The 22,270-nt window shown below is 47.8% G+C and overlaps 1 protein-coding gene across 10 annotated transcripts in view; it reads left to right on the forward strand.

Moving 5' to 3' along the window:
* The window catches only part of CACNA1A (calcium voltage-gated channel subunit alpha1 A), a 285,358-nt gene that overhangs the window by 152,149 nt on the left and 110,939 nt on the right, over nucleotides 1-22,270 (forward strand). For all 10 annotated transcript variants that reach the window (XM_082729516.1, XM_082729517.1, XM_082729519.1 and 7 more), the window contains 3 exons: nucleotides 14,444-14,535; nucleotides 16,989-17,141; nucleotides 21,503-21,696. In XM_082729516.1, coding sequence (XP_082585642.1) covers nucleotides 14,444-14,535; nucleotides 16,989-17,141; nucleotides 21,503-21,696 — 439 coding nt within the window. The remainder of the gene's footprint in view (nucleotides 1-14,443; nucleotides 14,536-16,988; nucleotides 17,142-21,502; nucleotides 21,697-22,270) is intronic.

Consider the following 22,270-nt stretch of genomic DNA (forward strand, 5'->3'; position numbering starts at 1 on the left):
CCACCCCACAGAAGGAGAATGTGAATCCTCACGCAGCACACCATGCTTGTACCGTGTTTGTACCGGGAATTCAGGCCACTTCCCACCCACCCTCCAACTCTCTATGTACCAGGCACTGTTCTAAGTGATTTGCACATACCAACTCATTTCGTGCAACAGCCATATTCAGTGGGCACTATTATTAGCCACATTTACAGGTGATAAAACTGAAGCCCAGAATAGTTACATAACTTACCCAAGATCACATAGCTAGGAAGTGGCAGAGTTGGAATTGGAATCCACGCAGTCTGGCTACAGAGCCTCAAGCTTGGCATAAATTTATTACAGTTACAAGGAGGCTGAGGGACCCAAAAAACACAATCTGCTCTTTGGTCACTAAGAAATTGGCCACTTGTAAAAATGAGTTCTGACTCAAAATATCTCACCCCAGGGCAACGATGGCCCACTGGGTCCACACCCTTGTTAATCAGGTTCTAGATCAGAGTTTCTCAGCCATCACACTTTTGACATTTGGGGCCAGATCATTCTTTGTGTTCTGTGCATTGTAGGATGCTTAGCATCCTACAATGTGAGGATGTGAGTCCCTGGCCAGCACCCTCTATTGCCTGTAGGATTACCCCCACCCCATCATAATACTCAAAAATGTCTCCAGACATTTCCATATGTCCCCTGGAAGATGAGATTACCCCTGGTTGAGAACCACTGTTCTAGATCGTTAAATATCATCCTGCAATGTAATGCAAGTTCAAGGCAGACTGCCTTTGAAATTGCCAACCTTGTAAAAAACAACAACAACAAAAAGTAGAATTTCATAAGGTTCAGTAGTGGCAAATTACACCTGGATGGTGTTTATCTGGTTAAAAATCAACAGGGACCAAGACTCTACAAGCTCTGTAAAAGAGAATGGTTTGAATATCAAGGGATCAAGACGGGGTGATTGGTGAAACCCCTTGAGAATACAGAAATAAAAATAATTCTCCTGAAAATTCATGATGAAGAAATGAAGTGTGGGATGTTATGTGCTATTGGGCCGTTTTGTGGAGGAATTTGCACGTGTGCACATGCAACACATCCTTGCTTGGGTATGTGCTTCAGGTCCTGTGCCTCCTGCTGACTGCCGACCTTGGGGTGAGGCGGGAATGCCTGGGTTACGTGGTTTTTATGAATATCATCACTGCTAATTTGTAGTGGGTACTTACTTCATCTTCACTACAGCATGAGTAGGTGTTTTTACTATCCCCATTTCGTGGAGGAGGAAACTGAGGCTCAGAAAGACAGACTAACTCTCCCAGTGCTATGCAGAGCCAGGATTCAGACCCAGTCTGGCTCCAGGTGTCTTGCTTTCAGCTAGAAGACTCCATGGCCACCCTGATCCTGAGGGACACCCACTTCTGGAATCTTCCATTTGCTCCCGATTGTCCTTCACTACCGACCAGAGGCAACATGGCTTCCCCACCCTTCCATTAGCTTGGGAAATGTGATCATGGTGTGTGAATTCCCAGAGGAGCTTGGGGTTTTGTGGGGGAAATGAAGCGGAAGGATGGAGACTTGAGGTGGGTTCTGTTATGATGAGGAACCTACCTCTGCCTGAAAGAAGTAAGGAAGGAGATTGTTGGGGCACGTGTAAAACTCAGAGTACCGTGAGTCTGTGTAAACCGAGAAATAGAGGCATGCTTATTAGGGGGTTTGGCCGATGCCTTGGGACGGGAACTTGAGGACTTGTTTTCTGCAAAGACAAAGAATTAAGTGACTCAGGGCTGCTCTGCTCCTGCTTCCCCCAAGCTCTGCATCTCTTCTGCTTTTTTCCCTTCTCATTTTCGGATCCGGACTTCTGCTGACTCATCTCTCTGAGCAAGGAAGGAGGGAGGAAGTTAGAATTGTTCATTGACCGTTTTCTTTCTTCAGTGACTCAGCTGTGATTCACATTTTAATTAATGGGGGAGAAAAATCTGATCAGCCTAAGGCATGTGTCCAACCACCCATACCTCCAGGCCAGTTGTAATAAGAACAATACCCCCCAAATGTAGTAGCCCTGAATTAAACTATGGCTCGTTTCCTCCATTAGTCCTGAGCACTCCTCTGGGTTCTCCAAGTTCTGGGGCCCCAGTGGGGCCCTCTGATCCAGAGGCAGCTTCTCCAAGCCCTGAAACAGCGAGTCTAATTCCCGCAGAGTTAGTCTGAGGTCAGGATGAGAAATGGAGTCTCGAGCCCTCCTGGGACAGTAGAAGGATCATGGGAGTGGAATAGCATTTCCTGAGTTGGTCTTTGGCTATAATCCCAGGCTCAAGCCCTGCCTCTCCCCTCCCCCACCCATACCTCAGGGCCTGAAATTTGTCAGACCTGATGGCAGCGACAGTTTCAGAGTTTGGTTTGCCCAGAGAACAAGAAATGTCCGAATCATTGTGACCACTACTTCCTGAGGGCTTACTATGCGTCAGGCAGTGTGCTCAGCAATTTTCATGAATGGTCACATTGAATCCTCCCACTGCCCACAAAGAGAAAAGGCTTTTATATCATTCTTCTCCCTGTGAAGAAACTGAGGCTTGGGAATTTGCCAAAAGTAGACAGTTAGTAAATAATTGGTCAGGATATAAACCCAGCCCCTTCCCACCTGAGAGCAACAGCTCACATCTGCTTTACTCCTATGCCTTCCACTGAGCTGAAAAAAATTGAAGCTGACACCTCAGTCAACAAACACTTACTTATTGAGACCTATCATGTATTAAGGGTCCAACAGGAAACAAGAAACAGATCTGTGGCCTCATGGGGCTGACATTTTAGCTGCACAAGTGACCTAGTCACTGTGTATTAGATAAGTTAAGATACTAATATGTGTATTGGATAAGTGCTTGCTGCTGTCACAAAGAACTCCCAAGATGTATAAGAGCTCAAACACAATAGAATTTGGTTCTTGCACACACACAAAGTCCAAAATACGAATTCATAAACAGTGGGCAGCTCCCTTCCAAGCAGGGAGGCAGAAACCCAGGCTCCTTCCATATTGTTGCTCCTCATCTTCAACCCGGGGCTTCCAAAGTCTCTGTGCCTCTTGGCATGAAGCCACAGAAGGGGAAAGAATGAAGGAGGGCACCCAGGACATGTTTCCGGACCAGGCCTAGAGGTAGTCCACATGGCTTCTGCTCTGTTTTCACTGGCCAGATATTAGGCACAGAGCCATGTCTACCAACAAGGCTGGGCTATGCTGTCCAGCTGAGTGCCTGGGAAAAAGAGACCAAAAACAATGGAAATTGAGCTCCACATCTTCCTGGATCTTCCCCTGAGGAGTCCTACCTTAGGACAGCTCTCAGACACCCCTGTCTTCTTCTACTTCCTCTGTTTCTTGAGCTTCCTATGGAGAGGAATTGCTCTTCCTTTGTAGTGGGGCAAGGCAAGCACCTCGTGGAATATCTTTCTCCCAACTTAAAGACTTACTTGGAATAGGCAAATGGTATCCCTGCCCCTTGAGATTAGGAGACCTGGAATCAAGTCTTCGCTTCTCCAGAAACCTTTGTCTCAGAAACTGGGGGATTTTAGGACACTCGGATGAGCACTCTTCACGGATCATCCATTCTTCTCACCTTTTATTGGTCTAAGCTCTCCACAGGAAACAGAATTCATCCATGAGATGGTTTCAAATGAAGAGTGGTCTTGAAGAAACTCCTTAAAGAAGTGGGGGCAGGGCGCCTGGGTGGCTCAGTGGTTTAGGCTGCTGCCTTCGGCTCAGGTCATGATCTCAGGGTACTGGGATCGAGTCCCGCATCGGGCTCTCTGCTCAGCAGGGAGCCTGCTTCCCTCTCTCTCTCTCTCTGCCTGCCTCTCCATCTACTTGTGATTTCTCTCTGTCAAATAAATGAATAAAATCTTTAAAAAAAAAAAAGAAGTGGGGGCAGAAAAAGGAAACAAGTAAGGGATGTTGAGATCCCATGAGGGAAGCCCTTGCTACCCTAACCCTTTTAGAATTCAGCCAAGGCAGGACCACACAAGAAGAACTAGGCTCAGAACCAGGGAGAGAAGGTGGAAACAATATTACACCCTCTCTCCTTCACCTTCTGCTGGGGCCTCCCATTGGCCAAACCCAACCAGGAACCAGAGCAAAGCATTCTGGGAGATGTAGTCCACAAGAATCAACCTTACAGGGCACAGCACAAGCTGGAGAATGGACCTGGGGGGCAAACAGGGAATAATTAGCATACAGCAGTGTGTGACTGACTGCGTACACTTGTTTATATAATCTACTCTATAATGCAGCTCCAGAGCTGCACAGTACAGCACAGTAGCCACTAGCCGTATGTAGCTATGGCATAAAATATAAATGTAAATTAATTAAAATAAGCTCAAAAGAAAAATTCAGTTGCTCAGCCACATTTTAAGTGCTCACTAGCCACGTGGCTGTTAGCTGCAGTATTGGACAACTCAAAATAAAACATTTCCACCATCATGGCAAGTCTCTGATGTACCCTGAGCCCCTGCGGATTATGGGATGGAAGAGAAAGGAGTCAGGCATGAGGCTGGACAGTGAAGGAAGCAGTTCTGAGGCAGGCAGAGCTGTGGGTCCATGGGGAGGAGATTCTCTGAATAAAGGAGCAGAGGGGAGAAGCAGGGAGGTTGAATGAGATGCTTGCCTGGCTAGAGGCTTACCTCATGAGGCAGAAAAAAGAGGCTTCATTTCAAGGTTGGCTCCGACACTTAGTGGTGTATGATCTCAGACAAGACACTTGGCCTTTTAGAACCCCGGTTTGCTCTTCATCAAAATGGGTGTCAGCCTACCTGCCGTGATGACGATGCCCATGAACAGGGCTATGGGGAAGTAGGACTGTATAAGGTATTAGCTGTTGCCATGTTGGGAAACGATCACTGAGGCCAGAATGGCCTCGAGAGAACCAGTGAAGAAGGTTCCTTTCTTTCCTACACGGTGGCTCTTACTCAGATCTTCAATATCCCTCAATATGTCTTCATCTTAAGTCACTGCCTTATTAAATTCACCCCACATCTGCTTCCAGTCTTCCCTCGATTCTTGAGATCTTGCCAACTTTTATGAACTCACTTCCTTTAAATTTCCTCAGGATCATCATCTTTTCTTTTCTTCTCCTCTGTCTTAGCAAAATCCATGGCCTTTTACTTTTCCAAGCCTGGGGAGTGTTGCAGAGTAATTAGAAATGTATGGGAGGTGGGACCAAAGCCCAGCTTGGCCATGTGCCAGCGTTGTGGGCTTGGAGCAGTGACTCAACCTTTCTGATCTGGAAAGCAGAAGGAATGACAGGCCCCACTTCATAGGGTCATCATGGGATTGATTAAAACAATGCCCGCTGCCTGGCCCCCAGCAAGCACTCCATAAATGTTACCTTCCTCCTCATTCTGCTTTTTCAGCTTTATAATGAAGTAGAACATACACGCAGAAAAGCACACATGGCAGGTACAGCTTGAGTGACTTTCCAGAACTGAACATACTCATGTAACCAGCACCCAAATCCAGCAACAGAATCTCCCCCAACATCCAGAAACCCCTTCATTCCTCTCCAGTCACCGGTCACCCCACCCTGACCTAGGAGGGCACGGATTAGTCTCAAGACGTGTTTTGGAATTATAAACTCACGGGGTCACAGGGCACACTCTCATCGTCTTCCTTCCCTTGCTGTTGTGTGTGTGGGATCCGCCCGTGCTATCGCCAGAACTGTGCGGCGTTCAATGTCATGGCCACATGTGCCGCATGGGTGATGGGCATTTCGGTGCACTGAGCTTTGCAGCTATTACAGAGAGCTGTCGACGCTCTCATGCTTGTCTTTGGCAGGAGGTGTTCCCGGGACTGGGGTTTCTGGGTCATCAGGAGGCGTCCATTTAGCTCTGGTGGAAATGGCCCTAACAATTCTGGGCCGTGGTGGGACCGGTCTCAACTCCCACCAGCTGTGGGTGAGAATTGAGCTTTTGTTTTTACTTTGACCTGGGAGTGCCTCTCCCTCAGGAGGTACTTGCTAAATGTCTGGGAATTAAATTGAAAATGTACTCGTCCATTTCCTCGAGAGCTTTACTCCATCAAATGTCTCATTTGGACCTTCAGGCTCTCCTTCCGCACTGACTTGGTACACTTTGCTTGCAAACTTGGACAGATCCCCTCCATGTGGAAGCCTCTCGGCCCCCAGAGAGTCCTCCAGTTCTCTTCCCTGCTCTGGCTACCGTGTCTCAGGGACAGGTCTCCCTTCTACCGCCTCCTTCAGCCTCACGATCAGCGAGCGACCGCGACAGTGCCCTTCAGCAGGCCAGCGAGAGCTGCCGCTTCTCCGAACCCACTTGTCTTGGCTCAGCCGCCATCCCTTTCTCCTCCCTCAGCAGCCCCACTTCTCTGGAGGGCCCATCTTTTCTGGAATCACTTAACTCTCTCCTTCTGGGGTTTTTACATCTGTTCCTGCTTTTTATTTAAGAAAACACTGCACATTAAGAGAGCTTCAGGAATCACCCAAAATAGAAACGTGTCCTTTTGTGTAATCCTCTACTTTAAAAGACAAATAAGTGGAAGAAAAGCTCCGTGTGGAGGTTAAGATGCTCGAGAGGACCTTGTGTCAGTGGTCAGAGCTTTCCCTTTACAGGAGGAAACACGGGAGAATATTTGTGTGGCCTGGGGTAGGGGAAGGACTTCTTAAACAGAACTTTGAAAGCACAAACTCTAAGACAAAATAATACTAATGATAATGGATTAGATGAAAACTAATGTTCTGTTCGAATAAAGATATTATGGGGACAGTTCAGGACCCAAACTGCCCACATCCCATTCTTGCTTTCCTGTTTCCTGTGAATCCACAGGCAAGTTACTCAACCTCTCTGTACCTCTGTTTCCTCATCAACAAAATGGAAAGAATAATATCTGCCTATGGGGTTGTTAGGAGTTTAAAGCAAGTAAACATTTATAAATTCTATAGAATAGCCTCTGGTGCATAGAAAGAACTTAAGTAAAATTTGTATATAGTGCCCAGGATGGTAGAAAATTAACTGACCAGAGATTAATAACTCACTGCTATCTATTACATTACCCCTTAGCCACATGCAGCTGTTTTCAGTGTAATGAATTAAAAGTAAACACAACCTAAAATTCAGTTCCTAGGGCACCTGGGTGCCTCAGTCGTTAAGCAGCTGCCCCTCCGCCCAGGTCATGATCCCAGGGTCCTGGGATCGAGCCCCACATCGGGCTTCCTGCTCATCAAGGAAGCCTGCTTTTTCCTCCCCCACTCTCCCTGCTTGTGTTCCCTTTCTCACTGTGTCTCTCTCTGTGTCAAATAAATAAATAAAATCTTGAAAGAAAAAATAAAACAAAATTTAGCTTCTCACTCCCACCAGCCACATTGCCAGTGTCCAGAGCCCCATGTGGCCTGTGGCTGCCATATTGGGCAGCGCTGATTAAGACCGTACTAGGCAATGTCTGCAAGTCAACAAGAATAACACACAATCCCAATAGGAAAACAGGCAAAAACTGTGATCAGGGAGATTAGAGAAGAGAAGTCTGAAAAGCTAATCAGTATATGACGTGGTACTCAAAATCATTTGTAATCAGAACGATGAAAATTAAAACTGCGAGTATTTCTGTATGCCTCTCGTGGTGGGAAAAATCAACATGGTGGATGAGCCAAGGGTCCGCAGAATGTGTGAACAGAGGAGGCTCCTGCCCCACGGCTGGAGGTATGGCTGGGGGGCTGCTCCATGTGGAAGGTCATCAGCATGCTAAGTTGGGTTAAGTCAGACTCACCACAGTTATCCCCAAGACATCCACCCTAGGGAGATTTTCACTGGGTCTGTAAGGAGTGGTGTGAGAATGTTCACTACACCAGCATCTGTGGACGGGATGCCGGAGGCCAGCTGGTGTCCATCCCTGGAGAACAGGGATATGGTAGATACACCTATGGAGAGCCCCGAGCCCAGTGAAAGCTCCAGATGGCACATCCAATAGACCACCCAGGATAGGGCTTAAAAACATGGTTCTGGGTGAAAACAGGAAACAACAGAATATGCTTTAACTTCGTGCCGTCAATGTAAGTTAAAAATATAAGCACTCAAAATAAAGCACATGTTTTGCAAGAATGCACTCCAATAAGACCAAATTAAACATTATATTGGTTGTCTCTCAGGAGAGACAAATGAAAGTAGGGCTTGGGGATAAGAGGGAAGGAATGAATGAAGGAATGAATGAGCAGAGAGGGGGCATTGCACAGACCAAAGGTGGAAAGATGCCATGAACTGAGGAAAGCGATTAACTTGACTCTCCCAGTTTGAAGATTTTTTAAAAAGGAATTTTAGAAATACTTTTCCCAAGAGGAGGTAAAAGCCAAGTGATGTAAAAATAAACTTGAAGAGGATTTGCACAATCTATGAATGGCAAGAATATAGAAGGCATGAGAAGTTATGCTTCTAAGTACCCATCTCACGAAGATCTGACCCTGTCAATCTTGGCAGGTGCTTCTAACCTGAGGTCAGGGGTCCAGAGCAGCCCCCATTCTCTCCTCTGCTTTCTGACTGTCCTGACACCTCCTTGTCCCTCTCCTGTCCTCTACCCCTCTCTCTCAGCCAGTAACCTCACCCTTTACCATGAGGTCTCTCCAGCCCCAGGGCCTTTGCACATATTTCCCTCCTCACCTACCTGGCACATAGTAGTTGCTCCTCCACAAATATTTATTGACATCGTGACTTTCAGGCAGCAGAGAAAAACCTAGCTCCTTTCTGCACTCGGGTTAGTGGAGGCATGAACTTAGCTAAAGTTCTGAGAGAGGGGAAGGTAGAGTTAACCAGGGGAACTAGAGGTGGCACAGCAAGACTCAGGAGCTAGGCACCACATGTTAGCTATTTGACAAGTAGCTCACCCTGGGTCTTAGTTTCCCTGTCAATGAAATGAGAGTAGAACACTCACCTGGTAAAGATTCTGAGGCATGGGTCTGAGTATGTAAAGCAGCGAGCATACAACCTGACAAAGGAAGAAAACTCAACGACTTGCCTTTATCAGTGGGGTCTGGTATAACTGTATAACACAAGAATACAAATGATGATGGTGAAGAAAAAAGCAAACATTTATAGAAGACTTATTAAATTCCAAGCACAGTTCCAAGCATCTTGCATAAACCCCCACACCTGTTGGGGTAAGTACATTCCCCATTGTACTCCTCAGGAAACTGAGGAACGGAAAAATTGAGTGACTTGCCCAAGGTCACACAGCTAGTGATTGGAGGGATGGGGATTTGAACCTAAGCTTCCTAGTTCTTATCCACTAGAAAAGATGTTTGTTATCCACATTGTAAGAAGTCTGGAGGCCCAGTGGTTGGTTGCAGGATTGGCTCCACAGCTTAGTGATGTCCCCAAGGAATCCTTCCCGTCTTTCCACTCTTGTCATCTCCATTGTAAGGACTCTCCTGGTAATCATTACCACTCATGGTCCCAAGATGGCCATCTTGTTTCAAGATGTCTACAGAAAATGTTGGGCCAGAGAAGAGCAGGGGTTTTCTCCTGCCATGTTACTCCTCTCGGGGGAGGGAGACTCGTCCCCAGAAGCCTCCAGCAGGCTTTCACTCAGATCCTGTTAGGCATATGACCCAATCATGTGACCCATGCTCCCATCGAAGGGAATCCTGAAGAAAAGAGACTATTGGGCATTTTCTGACTCTTTGATGGAAGGCAGACTCCACTGACGAGGGAGGGGATAGGATTGACTATTGAATAAACAACCATCAGTATCTTCCATGATTCTTTTCCTAGTTTAACGGAAGCCCTGTCATCTACCCAGCCTTCCATCTCTTTTAGAGTATATTAGTTATTACTAGGCTTTCTTAACTTTTAACTTCCTTCTTATCTATTTAACTTCATTCTTATCTGTTTAACTTCCTTCTTATCTATTCAACAAGCATTTATTGAGCACCTATCTATATGCCAGGCACAGTGTTAGGTACCAAGGATACAGCTGTGAACAATACAGATGAAAATTCCTGCCCTGGTGGTGGCGGGTGGGGGGCATGCAAGAGCAGTGCCATCCAGTGGAACTTTCTACGGTGATGGAAATCAACTGTCCACATGTGGTTAGGGAGTACTTGAAATACATCTAATGCAACCCAGGGACTGAATGTCTAAATTAATTTAATTTAATTATATATTTAAACAGCTACATGTAAGTGCAACTAATGTGACTGAGGAACTAAACGTCTGATTTAACTTAAATTAAATTAAGGGTATATTTAAATAGCTGTGTGTGGCTAGTGGTTACCATATCAGGCAGCTCTAAAGGCCAAGGGATACATTATCGACTTCTCTCTCTGGACATGTCAACATATTTAGTGTCTCCCACCCTTAAAATCTCCTTTCTCATACCCAGGCTCTTCTTTCTGGTTCATCTTCTCTTTCTTATTTTTTTTTTCCAAAGATTTTATTTATTTATTTATTTGACAGAGAGCACACGTAGGCAGAGAGGCAGGCAAAGGGTGGGGGGGAAGCAGGCTCCCCACTGAGCAGAGAGCCTAATGCAGGACTCAATCCCAGGACCTTGAGATCATGACCCAAGCCAAAGGCAGAGGCTTAACCCACTGAGCCACCCAGGCGCCCCTCTGGTTCATCTTCTCTTGTTCTCTCCAGCCATCAGCCACCTGATGCTGCTCATCCTTTGCACCTGACTCATCCACAGGCTGCCCTAGAGACCATCGGCTTTGCCTTTCTCAAAACACTTTTGAACTTGACCCCTGGGGATAACCTCCTCTGCCAGATCTCCTGCAACCTCCATGACTTCCTCTTTTTCACCAAGCTCCTTCCTCAACACCTCTTTTTTTTTTTAAATTTTTAATTTTTAATTTTTTTATAAACATATAATGTATTTTTATCCCCAGGGGTACAGGTCTGGGAATCGCCAGGTTTACACATTTCACAACACTCACCATACCACATACCCTCCCCAATGTCCATAACTCCACCCCCCTCTCCCGGCCCCCCTCCCCCCAGCAACCCTCAGTTTGTTTTGTGAGATTTAGAGTCACTTATGGTTTATCTCCTTCCTGATCCCATCTTGTTCCATTTATTCTTTTCCTACCCCCAAACCCTCTATGTTGCATCTCTACTTCCTCATATCAGGGAGATCATATGATAGTTGTCTTTCTCCGATTGACTTATTTCACTAAGCATGATACCCTCTAGTTTCATCCACATCATTGCAAATGGCAAGATTTCATTTATTTTGATGACTTTATAGCATTCCATTGTGTATATATACCACATCTTCGTTATCCATTCATCTGTTGATGGACATCTAGGTTCTTTCCATAGTTTGGCTATTGTAGACATTGCTGCTTTAAACATTCTGGTGCACGTCCCCCTTCGGATCACTACGTTTGTATCTTTAGGGTAAATACCCAGTAGTGCAATTGCTGGGTCATAGGGCAGTTCTATTTTCAACTTTTGGAGGAACCTCCATGCTGTTTTCTAGAGTGGCTGCACCAGCTTGCATTCCCACCAACAGTGTAGGAGGGTTCCCCTTTCTCCGTATCCTCGCCAGCATCTCAACACCTTCTCTTAAAATGTCGCTCTTGCCCAACATTCCACTGGGGGGCCTTGGCTTTTTTCACTTGCCCTATCTACCCCTAGGATATCTGGTCTACCATAACCCTGTTTTCCACCACTCTTTTCTCACTTACCAGATTTTTACTGAGTCCCTGCTAGGCCATAAACAGGGCTACAGGCACTATAAACAAACAAACAACTTTGTCTTCATGGTGCTCACATTGTAAAAGAAGGGGTGAAGAATAAATGCAACTTAATAAGCTATATAATCCTTCAGAGTGAAGGATCTCCTTAGCAAGAGGAGCCAGGGAGATCCTCTCTGAGAAGGCAAAATGTGAGCTCTGAAGGATTTGAAGAGGGCCAGCAAGGCAGAGAGGGAGAGAGTTGAGGGGACAGGCATTTGCAGTAGAGGAAATGGCTATAACATTCCCATGGCAGGAAGTAGCTCTTCCTTCTGTTGGAGGAACAGAAGATCAGAGTGGCCAGGATGTGGTGAGACAGGCAGTCAGTGGGAGTCAAGTCATGCAAGGTCATGTGGTCATGGTAGAGTTTGGATTATATTCTAAGCCTGATGGAAGCCAATGGAAGGTTTGAACAAGGAAGTGACAGAAAACTGGCATCTCAAACTCATCATGTCAACAGCCCAGTCTTGATCTTCCTCCAAACCTACCCCTTTCCTATTAAAATTTACAGAGACTTCATCCTTCAGGTAGCTCAGGCCAAAACGCTACAGGCCTCTTTGATTCTTCTAGCTCCCACCCCACTCAATCTTTCCATGGGAAACCCTGGTGGCTGCCATATTGTTCTCCATAGCACTTGCCATGATCTAACATGTCATGTTTTCCCATTGTCTCTTTGTGCATGGAAGTGTCCTCAGGCACCCTATAGTAGGTGCTCAATAAACCCTCATTGAATAAATGAATAGCTGTTGCTTAGTGGCCAATTCAGAACCAGGAAGCCAGTCTTCCTTTCTCCCTTTCCCACCATGGCCTCCACCCCATTCAATGAGCCATGTGAGGTAGAAAACTGGTGTTCTGGAGTCCTGGGGTCCTGGCTTTGAGTTCTTGCTCAGTGGTACGGACCTCCATGCATTAGTAACTTCTCCAGGCTCTAGTTTCCTCTGGAAAATGGGACTCATCCTGCAGACTGCTGGGATGCAGGGAGGATTTGATGAGCCCAGGCAAGCTCCCCGATGCCCAGCAATCAATGGCAGCTATATTTAAATTGGGGCCTCCTTTGTACTCCCACTGCCTTTGTCCTAGTTCCAGCCCTCATTACGCTGGCCTGCTCTCACCGCTCCCTCCTCGCTCTGCCTCCATCACTGCCCATCTGTCCTGTCAGCTGTCAGCCTTGTCTTCACCACGCCAACCCTAATCCCATCCCTCCCCTGCTCCGAAACCTTACATGACTCCCACTGTCCACAGGACAAGACCCACCTCCTCAGCCCCCAGTTCACAGCCTCCAACACCAGCCCACCCATTTTTCCCCACCAATACCCTGAACAAAGCTTGTCTTTGTGGGGCATTCTTGGCCACAGAAGCCTCCCCACCCAACCCTGTCCCATCCCCTCTTAATTCCTTCTCATCCTTCCAGCGTGGGGGTGAAAAATAGTACATGTTAGGTGCCAGGTTAAGATTGCCCTGGGCCAGGGGGAGGTTGGATTATCTGCATTTCTGAGGCTTAGACTGGTTAGAACAAAGGCCACACACTGTGAAAACGTAGGGCCAGGGTTTAACTCTGGGTCTGAGATTTTGTGCTGTGCTAACTCCTTGTACTTGGGCTCCATGGTGATGCTGTCCCCAGCCCTCCTGTCTGTATTTAGGTCCTCCTTATTCTCCAGCCTGCGGCCACAGGGACTCAAGCTTGAACCTCACCCACTTGTGCAGTCCCCTGAGGGTGGGATCAAGTTCTTCTCAGTGCTACCACTGTGTCCAACGCAGCCTGGCCCAGACCCACATGGTTCACTTGGAAGTGTGGTGGCCCATTCCTCACCCCCGCTTCCAACCTCTGGCCTTGCCCCGCAGGGGACCTTCTTGTAATACAGGTCACATCCCATCCCTCCAGTGCTCAGAACCCTCCGTGGCTCCCATGTCACTTAGAGAAGGAACCAGAGTCCGTACCACGGCCCACTGGGCCCTGTATGATCTGCCCATCACCACCCTGCCCTCACTTCCTCCCGCTGTCAGCCTGGCTGGCTTGGCTCTGGTCACCCCAGCCTCCTCACGCTCCCTCAGCTGCACACCAGCAGAGCCACACTCATTGTTTGGTTTGGTTTTCTGTGGGGTTTTTTTTTCCCCTTTTCATTTATTTCCGAGTAGCTTAGCACACTTCCTGTGTGCCAGGCACCATGCCAACCACAGCCCCTGTATCAGTCCATTTCATCCCCACATCCCTTTGAGGCATCGTCAGTACTATTGTTCTCCCTGTTCTATAAAAGGAGAAACTGAGGCACAGAGAGGTGTACTGGCTTGTCCAGGGTCACCCAGGTGGGAAATGGCAGAGCCGGGATTTGAACCCCATGCAGGCTGGGCTTGTAATACTGAAACACTTTCCTGCCAGTTGGTAAAAAGCACTGAGCCCTGAAGGGTCTGCCGTGCTCCCTGGATGCTCCCCAGGACCCCTGGGCCTCCCCACGATTCATTCCAGTTGTGCATGTGAAATATATTGAATGTCCCCCCAACCACGTGCCAACAGGAAGCTTCTATTCCTCTCAATCTGGTGTTTATTACCACCATGAACCATACACCTTGTTGGGGTCGTTGTAAATCACCTTGTATCCTCTAAGGCAGGTACGGTAAACACGGGAGATAAAACTGAGGCCAGCAAGGTAAAGTCACCTGCCTGTGGTCGCCTAGCCAATAAATGACGTCAAACCCCACTCCCGTCTGACCCTGAAACCCACCCTCTGTTTTCCGCTCTGGCTTCTTTCTTCCAGCATCTTGGCGACTGTTGGGACGGAGTTTGACCTACGGACGCTGAGGGCAGTTCGAGTGTTGAGGCCGCTCAAGCTGGTGTCTGGAATCCCAAGTGCGTGAGTTTCCAACCCTGGAAGGGGTCTGATCAGGGGTCCTAGGAGTCCTCAATTTCCCCTCTGCAGAGCATCTCAGAAGCGGCCCCTGAGTGCTTCCCAGCTTGTACCAGGGCCGCCTTCTCTTGGGGGGGATGCTCCCAAGGGACCCCCAGGGACCTGGCAGTAGGTCTCCGTGAGCTTTCGAAAGCAAGCCAGGAGTCTCACCTATAACCACAGCACCAATTTATTGAGCACCTGCTGTCTATCAGGAACCAGTCAGTACTCAAGGCTCTTGAAGTTGGGAGGGAGTGCTGATATCGCCATTTTACAGATGTGAAAACTGAGGCTCAGGGCAGCTGAATAATTTGAGCATAGTCATGTGACTGAAAATGGCAGGATTAGGAGTTAGCAAGTGTGACCCCAAGCCTGGCCACTAACACTGGTGGCAGTGACTATGACCATCTGTTGAGCACCTGCTGCATACTGGACACTGTAGAGAGAATGTTACATGCATTGTCTTGTTTGTCTTCTCAGTGGCCCAATGAACCCATTTTACAGATGAAAAGGCCAAGGCTCAGACAGGTTAAATTCTGCACCTGAGCTCTGACAGCCTGACAGTAATGAGCTCCAGAGCCCATACTCGTCCTATCTTCTTGCTTTCTCTTCCTCCAAGGGTGCTCTTGCCCCACCCGTTGGGCACAGCTACCATTTTCAGGGTCAGACGTAGATTTGGCTACCAAAAACCAAACAAAACAGGTCTGACCTTTTTCTGTCTCGCTGCCTCAGTTAGTACTACTACTACTAATTTGAAAGCACTTACTAAAAAAAAAATAAAAGAAAGAAAGAAAAAGAAGAGAAAAGAAAGCACTTACTATGTGCCAGGCACTGTTCTGAGTATTTGCCATTTTAAAAATTCGTTTGTCCTCACGACAAGCCTGTGAGGTACGTTCTATTATCAGTTCCATTTTACTCATTAGCTTCATTTGTCAAGTTCATTGCCATCTGGATTTAAACGTAAGATCTCCCAGACGACCACCACCAGCAGGGTCTTTTCGTAGAAAGAAGGCACTGTGCTTAGCTGTCCGTAGGACTCCAGGAGCTGCCGGCATTGCATTAAGGGGTCATCCCCAAACTAATACTAACAAGAATTTCAGCACCCGTGATGGTACTTTGCCAGATACGTGCTCTCTCATTTAATCCTGAGAAGGAGGTGCTATTCCAGTCCGCATTTACAGATGAAGAAACCAAGATTCAGAATGGTGACCTGACTTGCTGAAGGTCACATTGCTAGTAAGCAGACGACTAGTTCGGTCCCCTCCATGCAGACTGAGCTAGGTGCTCAGATGGCCCTGCTTTATCTGGGGACGGGTGTCAGGAGAGAATGAATGAAGGCAGGAGGAAAGCTTACGAGCAAGGACACAGTCTCGGCCTGATCCTGCGGGAAGCTCAGGAGTGTGAGGAACACCAAACTTATCCTCCAGCCCGAGGCAGAGGGATGGCTGGCCTTTTATGCTTCTCTGGTCACTTATTGGGGGCAGGGGGTGGGGGACGGTGGGAAGACAAGAACTGCTCAGGTAAGGCAGCTCTTGAAAACCAAGGGCATTTGTATAAAGAGGAGGGGCAGCAGGGAGCCATTAGCAGCCAGCTGGAAGCGGGGCTCAGCAGAGGGGGACACACCCCCCACCCCCCCATCACCCCCCACCCCCGACCTGGGCACTCACCCGCATGCAGTGTCCAGAGCCCTGGGGCTTCCACCTGCCGAGAGGTGCTAATCCTGAGCCATGCAAAGTTCTTCTAATCAGGAAGCAAGGCCTTGGGCTTTTCGTCTGAACCCTGATTTTAACCGTAAACTTTCCTAATAACACAGTGGCTACAACCACACAGATTTGACATCCCTCAGACCTGGGTTTTAGTCCCGGCTCTGTTATTTCTGACGCGTTTGGTTGAATCACCTCTCTCGGACTTGCTTCCCACCTCTGCAGAATGGGGTAATTTTACACGGGTGCCCACTTCATGGGGTTGTGCTAGAAGCCAATGAAACCATGTCTGGTTTCTCAGGACTGGAATTGGGACATTGACTGCTGTACCCCGCACAGAGGTGTGGCTGGCTTCGCCGGTGCCTCTGCATGACTTAGGAAAAGACGCCCCCTCTTGGTGGGAAAAATTAGGAAAAGGCACCCGGCTCTGGGTAAAAGCTTCCCAACACCCAGGAATATGGCTCAGAAAGCAATCAATTTCCACCCCTTCCTTAGCTAAAAGGTCAACAAATGACAGCGTATGTCAGATGCTTTAAAAATATTTTAAAAGAAGAAGTGCCTTAAAATATTAGGAGGGCTTGTTCCCATTTTATGACAACCAGCCTGTGTGGTCCCTCGACATCGCCCCACCCCCAGCCTCGCGTGTGCTCTGGGTTCCTAGAGTTTGGGGTGCTTGCTCACAGAGCCGTGGGGCTCTCTCTGTGTCTTCTCAGGTTTACAAGTCGTCCTGAAGTCGATCATGAAGGCAATGATCCCCCTGCTGCAGATCGGCCTCCTCCTATTTTTTGCAATCCTTATTTTTGCAATCATAGGGTTAGAATTTTATATGGGGAAATTTCATACCACCTGCTTTGAAGAGGGGACAGGTAGGTCCAAGCAGCATGATGTGGTTGGTTTTTGTTTTTTGGGTTCTTTCCCCCAGCCTTCCTCCCTTGGGGACAAGCTCCTGGAAAGGATATGCAGGGCTTTGCTTCTTTCTCCTGGCAGCTGGGAGAACTTCCTTGCAAAGTGCTCCAGGCAAAGCCGGGGGTGAGATAGCCCTTGGGGTCTTGGTTGTTCTAGGGCCTTGCATTGGGGTTCCCCAGAAACTGTCCCAGGGGTAAGTAGTTAATTTGGGAAGTGATCCCAGGAAGTGCCAGAGGGGCAGTGGGGACATGAGACAGGAAAGGAAGACATCTAGTAAAGGGGTGTGGTGTTATCAAGCAGGCTACCGTTGTGGGCAGCTGGGGTCCGGTCCCATTGTGCAGCCTGGGGAGGTAGCATAGGACACACGCCTCAGACCCATCCCAGCCAGGGGCAAGGGAGTCAGGGTCTTATCCATCAACTTCTGTCCGACACTGACAAGGACTGTCCCTGGGTGGGTGTTGATGTCCCGGCCGGGCTGGCTGACCTGCATGCTGAGCTGGAGCAGGCATGAAAGATCTTTTCAGGTGAGAGGGTGGGGAGGCCAAGCCAACAGCAGGATATGGACAGGGTGCCGGCAGCTTCTGCCTCGTAACCTTGCAGGGACCACATCCCATGCTGTGTTCTCAAGCAGGAGGAAAGGGGACAGCCTGGTCATGAAGGAAGGGGTCCGATTGCTTTGTTGGGGGGCAATCCCCATTGCCTGGAGAAAAGGAATAGAGAAGGTGGCCCTCTCGCGCCCCCCCCCACCAGAATGTACCTTGAAGACACCCCAGCTGGGAGGCAGGACACCAACAATCAGAACCTAGCACAAGCAGGGTTCTGTGTCATTGGCATCTCCTCAGTGGTTGGGTGAAGAAATGCAAGGTTGGGGGACAGGCAGAGAAAAGCCAGGAAGGCAGGAGGCTCACTTCTGGGACTCAGCTCCGAATCAGCAATGTCACAGGGCGGTGTCCCTCACTATCCACACACTCAGGGGCCCCAGCACCCTCCAGATACATTTTCCATTAAGTGTCCTGCTCTCCAAGCTCCTTCGCTCTCTGAAGCCCAAGAACCAAACGGAACCAGATAAGGACAGAAGCCTGGATGTCTGTGTTGGGACCACTGGCCATCTTGGTCCAGATGGGCTGGCTGGCAATGCTGATCATGGGACAAGGGAACCATGAATTCAGGGGATAGACAGCGTGGATGGTGAAGCTAAAGGGGAACCCCTGTGAGAAATGAAAGGAGTTTTAGGCCCGTCTCTCTGGGAAGAAGATTCTGTTCGGGAGTGGCTTCCCACGCACCCCACATGGTGGAGCCATGGCCCAAGACCACCCCAGAGGAAAGGAAAACTCAGTTGGAAACGTTTATTCAAGATGTCCTTTTTCTTCCTCCTTTTCTCTTGCTCCTCCTGACTCCTTCTCTCCTGGGCTTGTGAAGTTTGCTCAATATGGGATGTCCTAATTATTTCTTTCCCCGATGAAGAAGGTGTTAATTGAGGCAGAGCTATTTCTGCGCCTGGCCTCGTCACCCGGGCGGAAACACAGGAGGGAGAGATACAGGGCAGGGCCCCTCGGAAAAGTCAGCCAAGAGCAGAGAAACCAGGACTCCTGGAGCCTAGGTTTTGGGGTTTTGTTGAGGTGATTTTTTTTTTCTTTTTTGGTCTTTCTAGTCAAGCAGACACAACTGGCTTAGGTCTGAGTGGGGTTGTGAGGGGGCAGATGTGGGGGGGGGAGCAGCCGGGGGGTTAGAAAACCTCATTTTAGGAGGATGACTGAAAAGCTCGCGATTAAAAATATAAGGCGTGTGAGTAAGAGACAGATATATACAGACACCCAGGCAGCAGGTTAATTTTAAAATATATTTATAACCAAATTCCTCAGACTCTCTGGACGGTTGCTTTTCTAGAAGCAGTGCTCAGAGTGTTTCGTGATGGGGGGGCGGAGGGTTGAGGGGGGATTGAAATCAGGAGAACCACTGGGCCAAACTGCCAAGGAGAGACAGATTTTCAGCTGCGTCTCTTTATCCTCGGGAACCCGGTTCCCGCGTGCCCAGAACCGTGCCAAACACTCAGAGAAATGCAAAGGTAAAGTGGAAGGCATTCTGCTTTCCAAGTGCCTCCAAAATCGTTTAAGGAGACAAGACTCCTCGTCTCCAATCAGTTTGTAGCCATGAAGGCTGGCGTGAGCTTTATCTTCCCACCAAATATGGGCGAACATTGGGGAGCTCTTGTAGCCCTGAGGAAAAGGAGAGACCAGAGTTCACTGGCTGACGCAGGGGGCCGCAGGGGGTGGGAACTGAGCCAGACTTGGTCACAGGGTGGAGACATAGAAGGTTCTGGACAGAGGTGACCTTCCCAACAAACACTGGTTCTCATTTCTTACAGGAGCCCATGCATTTTCTTCTCCCCGCTCTGAGCCTGATGTTGATAAGATGTTGCCTTCCAATCTATATCTGTTCAATATTAGCCCCCCTGTACCAAATCCAGCATGAATGAGGAAGGCAATTCCAGCCACTTAAACTAGTGGCGGATGTTCTCATTTCTTCTTGAGCAGTGGGTGTCAGCTCTGAGAGTGGCGGGTGTCTCTTTGCGTGACCTACAGTTTTTATTTAACCGACGCTTCAAAGGCCAGTAAGATTCACGCCTTCCGTGCTGGTTTATTTCTCTCTGCTGCATGCTGAGTGGGGGTTGGGAATTTGTGCCCATAGCACATACATTGAGAGCTATTTTTAGTTTGTGGAGACCTTGAATTTGCCCACTTGGCTGTTTGTTTTCTTGGCGGACAGTGTTGCTCTCTGAAAACCTTCAAAAGTGTGACTCACTGAATAGGGTCCTCTTGTATCCACTGCTGTGGTCCAGTGGGGACACCCCTGGGTCATTCGGTGTTTCCATGGAATTCAGACCCCACCTTTGGCACCCAGTCCAACTTCACCAGGAAGTTGTCTTTGGTTGCCAGCAAAAGGGGCATCTGTTGGCATGTGTCTCCTTGTGGCATTTTTACAATCTGCCTCTTGCTGTTTGGGGAGAAAACTTAGCTCCTGTGCCTAAGGGTAAGTACTGTGTGTACTGGCCTCCCTCGCCCCCAGAACAGCTCCCTGAGCCTAGTACATCTCAAAGGAAAGAAAGAAAAGAAAAAAGAAAAGCAAAACAAAGAAGAGAAAGAAAAAAAAAGGAAGGGAGGGAGGGAGGGAAACAGGGAGAGAAGAGGAGGGGAGAAAAGAGGAAAAAAAGAAAAATCAGTCAGACAACTGAAGAACAGCATCACGTGACTCACATATTTGCCCTAATGGAAGTCTGGAGAATGATGCCCCCAACCATCTCACAGCACTTGTGGCATATTCACCCAGACCCTCTATATCAGGGAACAGAAAGCACATCTCAACAGATCTTAAAGGACCAAAGTATACAAAATATAATCCTCTGACCCCAGTGTAATTAATTAAGCTGGAACTTGGTAACAAAAGGATAACCCTGAAAGTGTTTGGAAATTAAGTTAAGTTAATTTACGTTTAGTTAATTTAAGTTCATTTAAAGTTAAGAAATTAAGAGGCATGCTTCTTCTCTGTGGATGAAATGATAGGGTATTTGAGATTTGCTTTAGAAATATTCTAGTGCAAGGCAAAGTGTGCGGAGAGGATTCAGATGAAACAAGACTAGCCCTGAGTTGGTAAGTGTTGAAATTGGTGATAGGTACATGGAAATTCATTATGCTATTCTATTTTTTAAGATTTTATTTATTTCAGAGAGAGAGAGAGCGTGGGGGGAGGAGCAGAGGGAGAGGGACAAGTAGACTCCATGCTGAGCACAGAGCCTGACACAGGCTTGATTCCACAGCCCTGAGATCATGACCCAAGTTGAAATCAAGAGTCAGACACTCAACCGACTGAGCCACCCAGGTGCCCCTATGCTATAATGTTTTTGTAAATATCTGGCAAGTTAAAAAAAAAATAAGAAATGCATCTTGGTTATCCATGGGTCGAAGAAGAAATAATATTGGAAATTGCTGAATATTTTACTTGAGTGATAATGATAATAATGCATGACAAGTTTTGTGAGATGCAACTAAACCTGCACGCAAAGGGCAATTTATAGCCTTAAAAGAAATGAATCCATCTCAAAAGTTTAGGAAATGTACAGGGAAAGTAATAAAACTTGGAGAAGAAATTAATAAAACAGAAAACAATGAATAGATCAACAAAGCCAATCTTTAAAAAAAAAATACTGATAAATTCATTGCAATAGTCATTTTTTTCCAACAATATTGAATCTCTACAGCCCCTGTTTCTCAGAGCTGGTTTTCCTAGCCCTTTCCCCTGACTCTTCTCCCCTTCCCTTTCATAGATGACATTCAGGGTGAGTCTCCGGCTCCGTGTGGGACAGAGGAACCCGCCCGCACCTGCCCCAATGGGACCAAATGTCAGCCCTACTGGGAAGGGCCCAACAATGGGATCACTCAGTTCGACAACATCCTATTTGCAGTGCTGACAGTTTTCCAGTGCATCACCATGGAAGGGTGGACTGACCTCCTCTACAACGTAAGTGATGCAAGTATGGGGAGAGGTGGCCCTCCTGGACCAGCCAATTCCTGAGGCTGAATTGGAGGGACTCTGAGCCGGTGAGGTGGGACGGGGCGAGGGGGCAGGAAGCATCAGAACTTTAGGTAGAGAAGGCCCCTTGGGACATGGAAATCTAGAGGGCACTTAGATGCTGCATAAATTTTCACTGTTAAAATGTTTAAGTATAATTTTAGATTTTTTAATATGTAAATGTGTGATTCACAAGCCCATATGGATAAAAGAGTAATATCCCGGGATATATACAAAGGGACTCTGTGTTGGGACCCTCACGGGCCCTCTGCCAGCCACACTCCTTCTCTGTAGGGTGAGGAGCCCGTGGGGCACAGGGGATATATCTTTCAGAAGCTGGTACCAGCTATCCCACTTTCTAGACAGCCTTCTTGGATTATCCAGGATTCTGGAATTTTCTGCCCAAGTCCAGATTCTGTGGACTTGCATGAGATTCTTCTGTGGGTCTGTTCTCCAACTGGGCCAGGTGTCCTAGGAGCATCTGTTGGCACAAATGTGACTGGAGCTTAGCCATGTGAGCAGA

The sequence above is a fragment of the Mustela nivalis genome (genome assembly GCF_964662115.1).
Source record: "Mustela nivalis genome assembly, chromosome: 1".
Classification (NCBI taxonomy): domain Eukaryota; kingdom Metazoa; phylum Chordata; class Mammalia; order Carnivora; family Mustelidae; genus Mustela; species Mustela nivalis.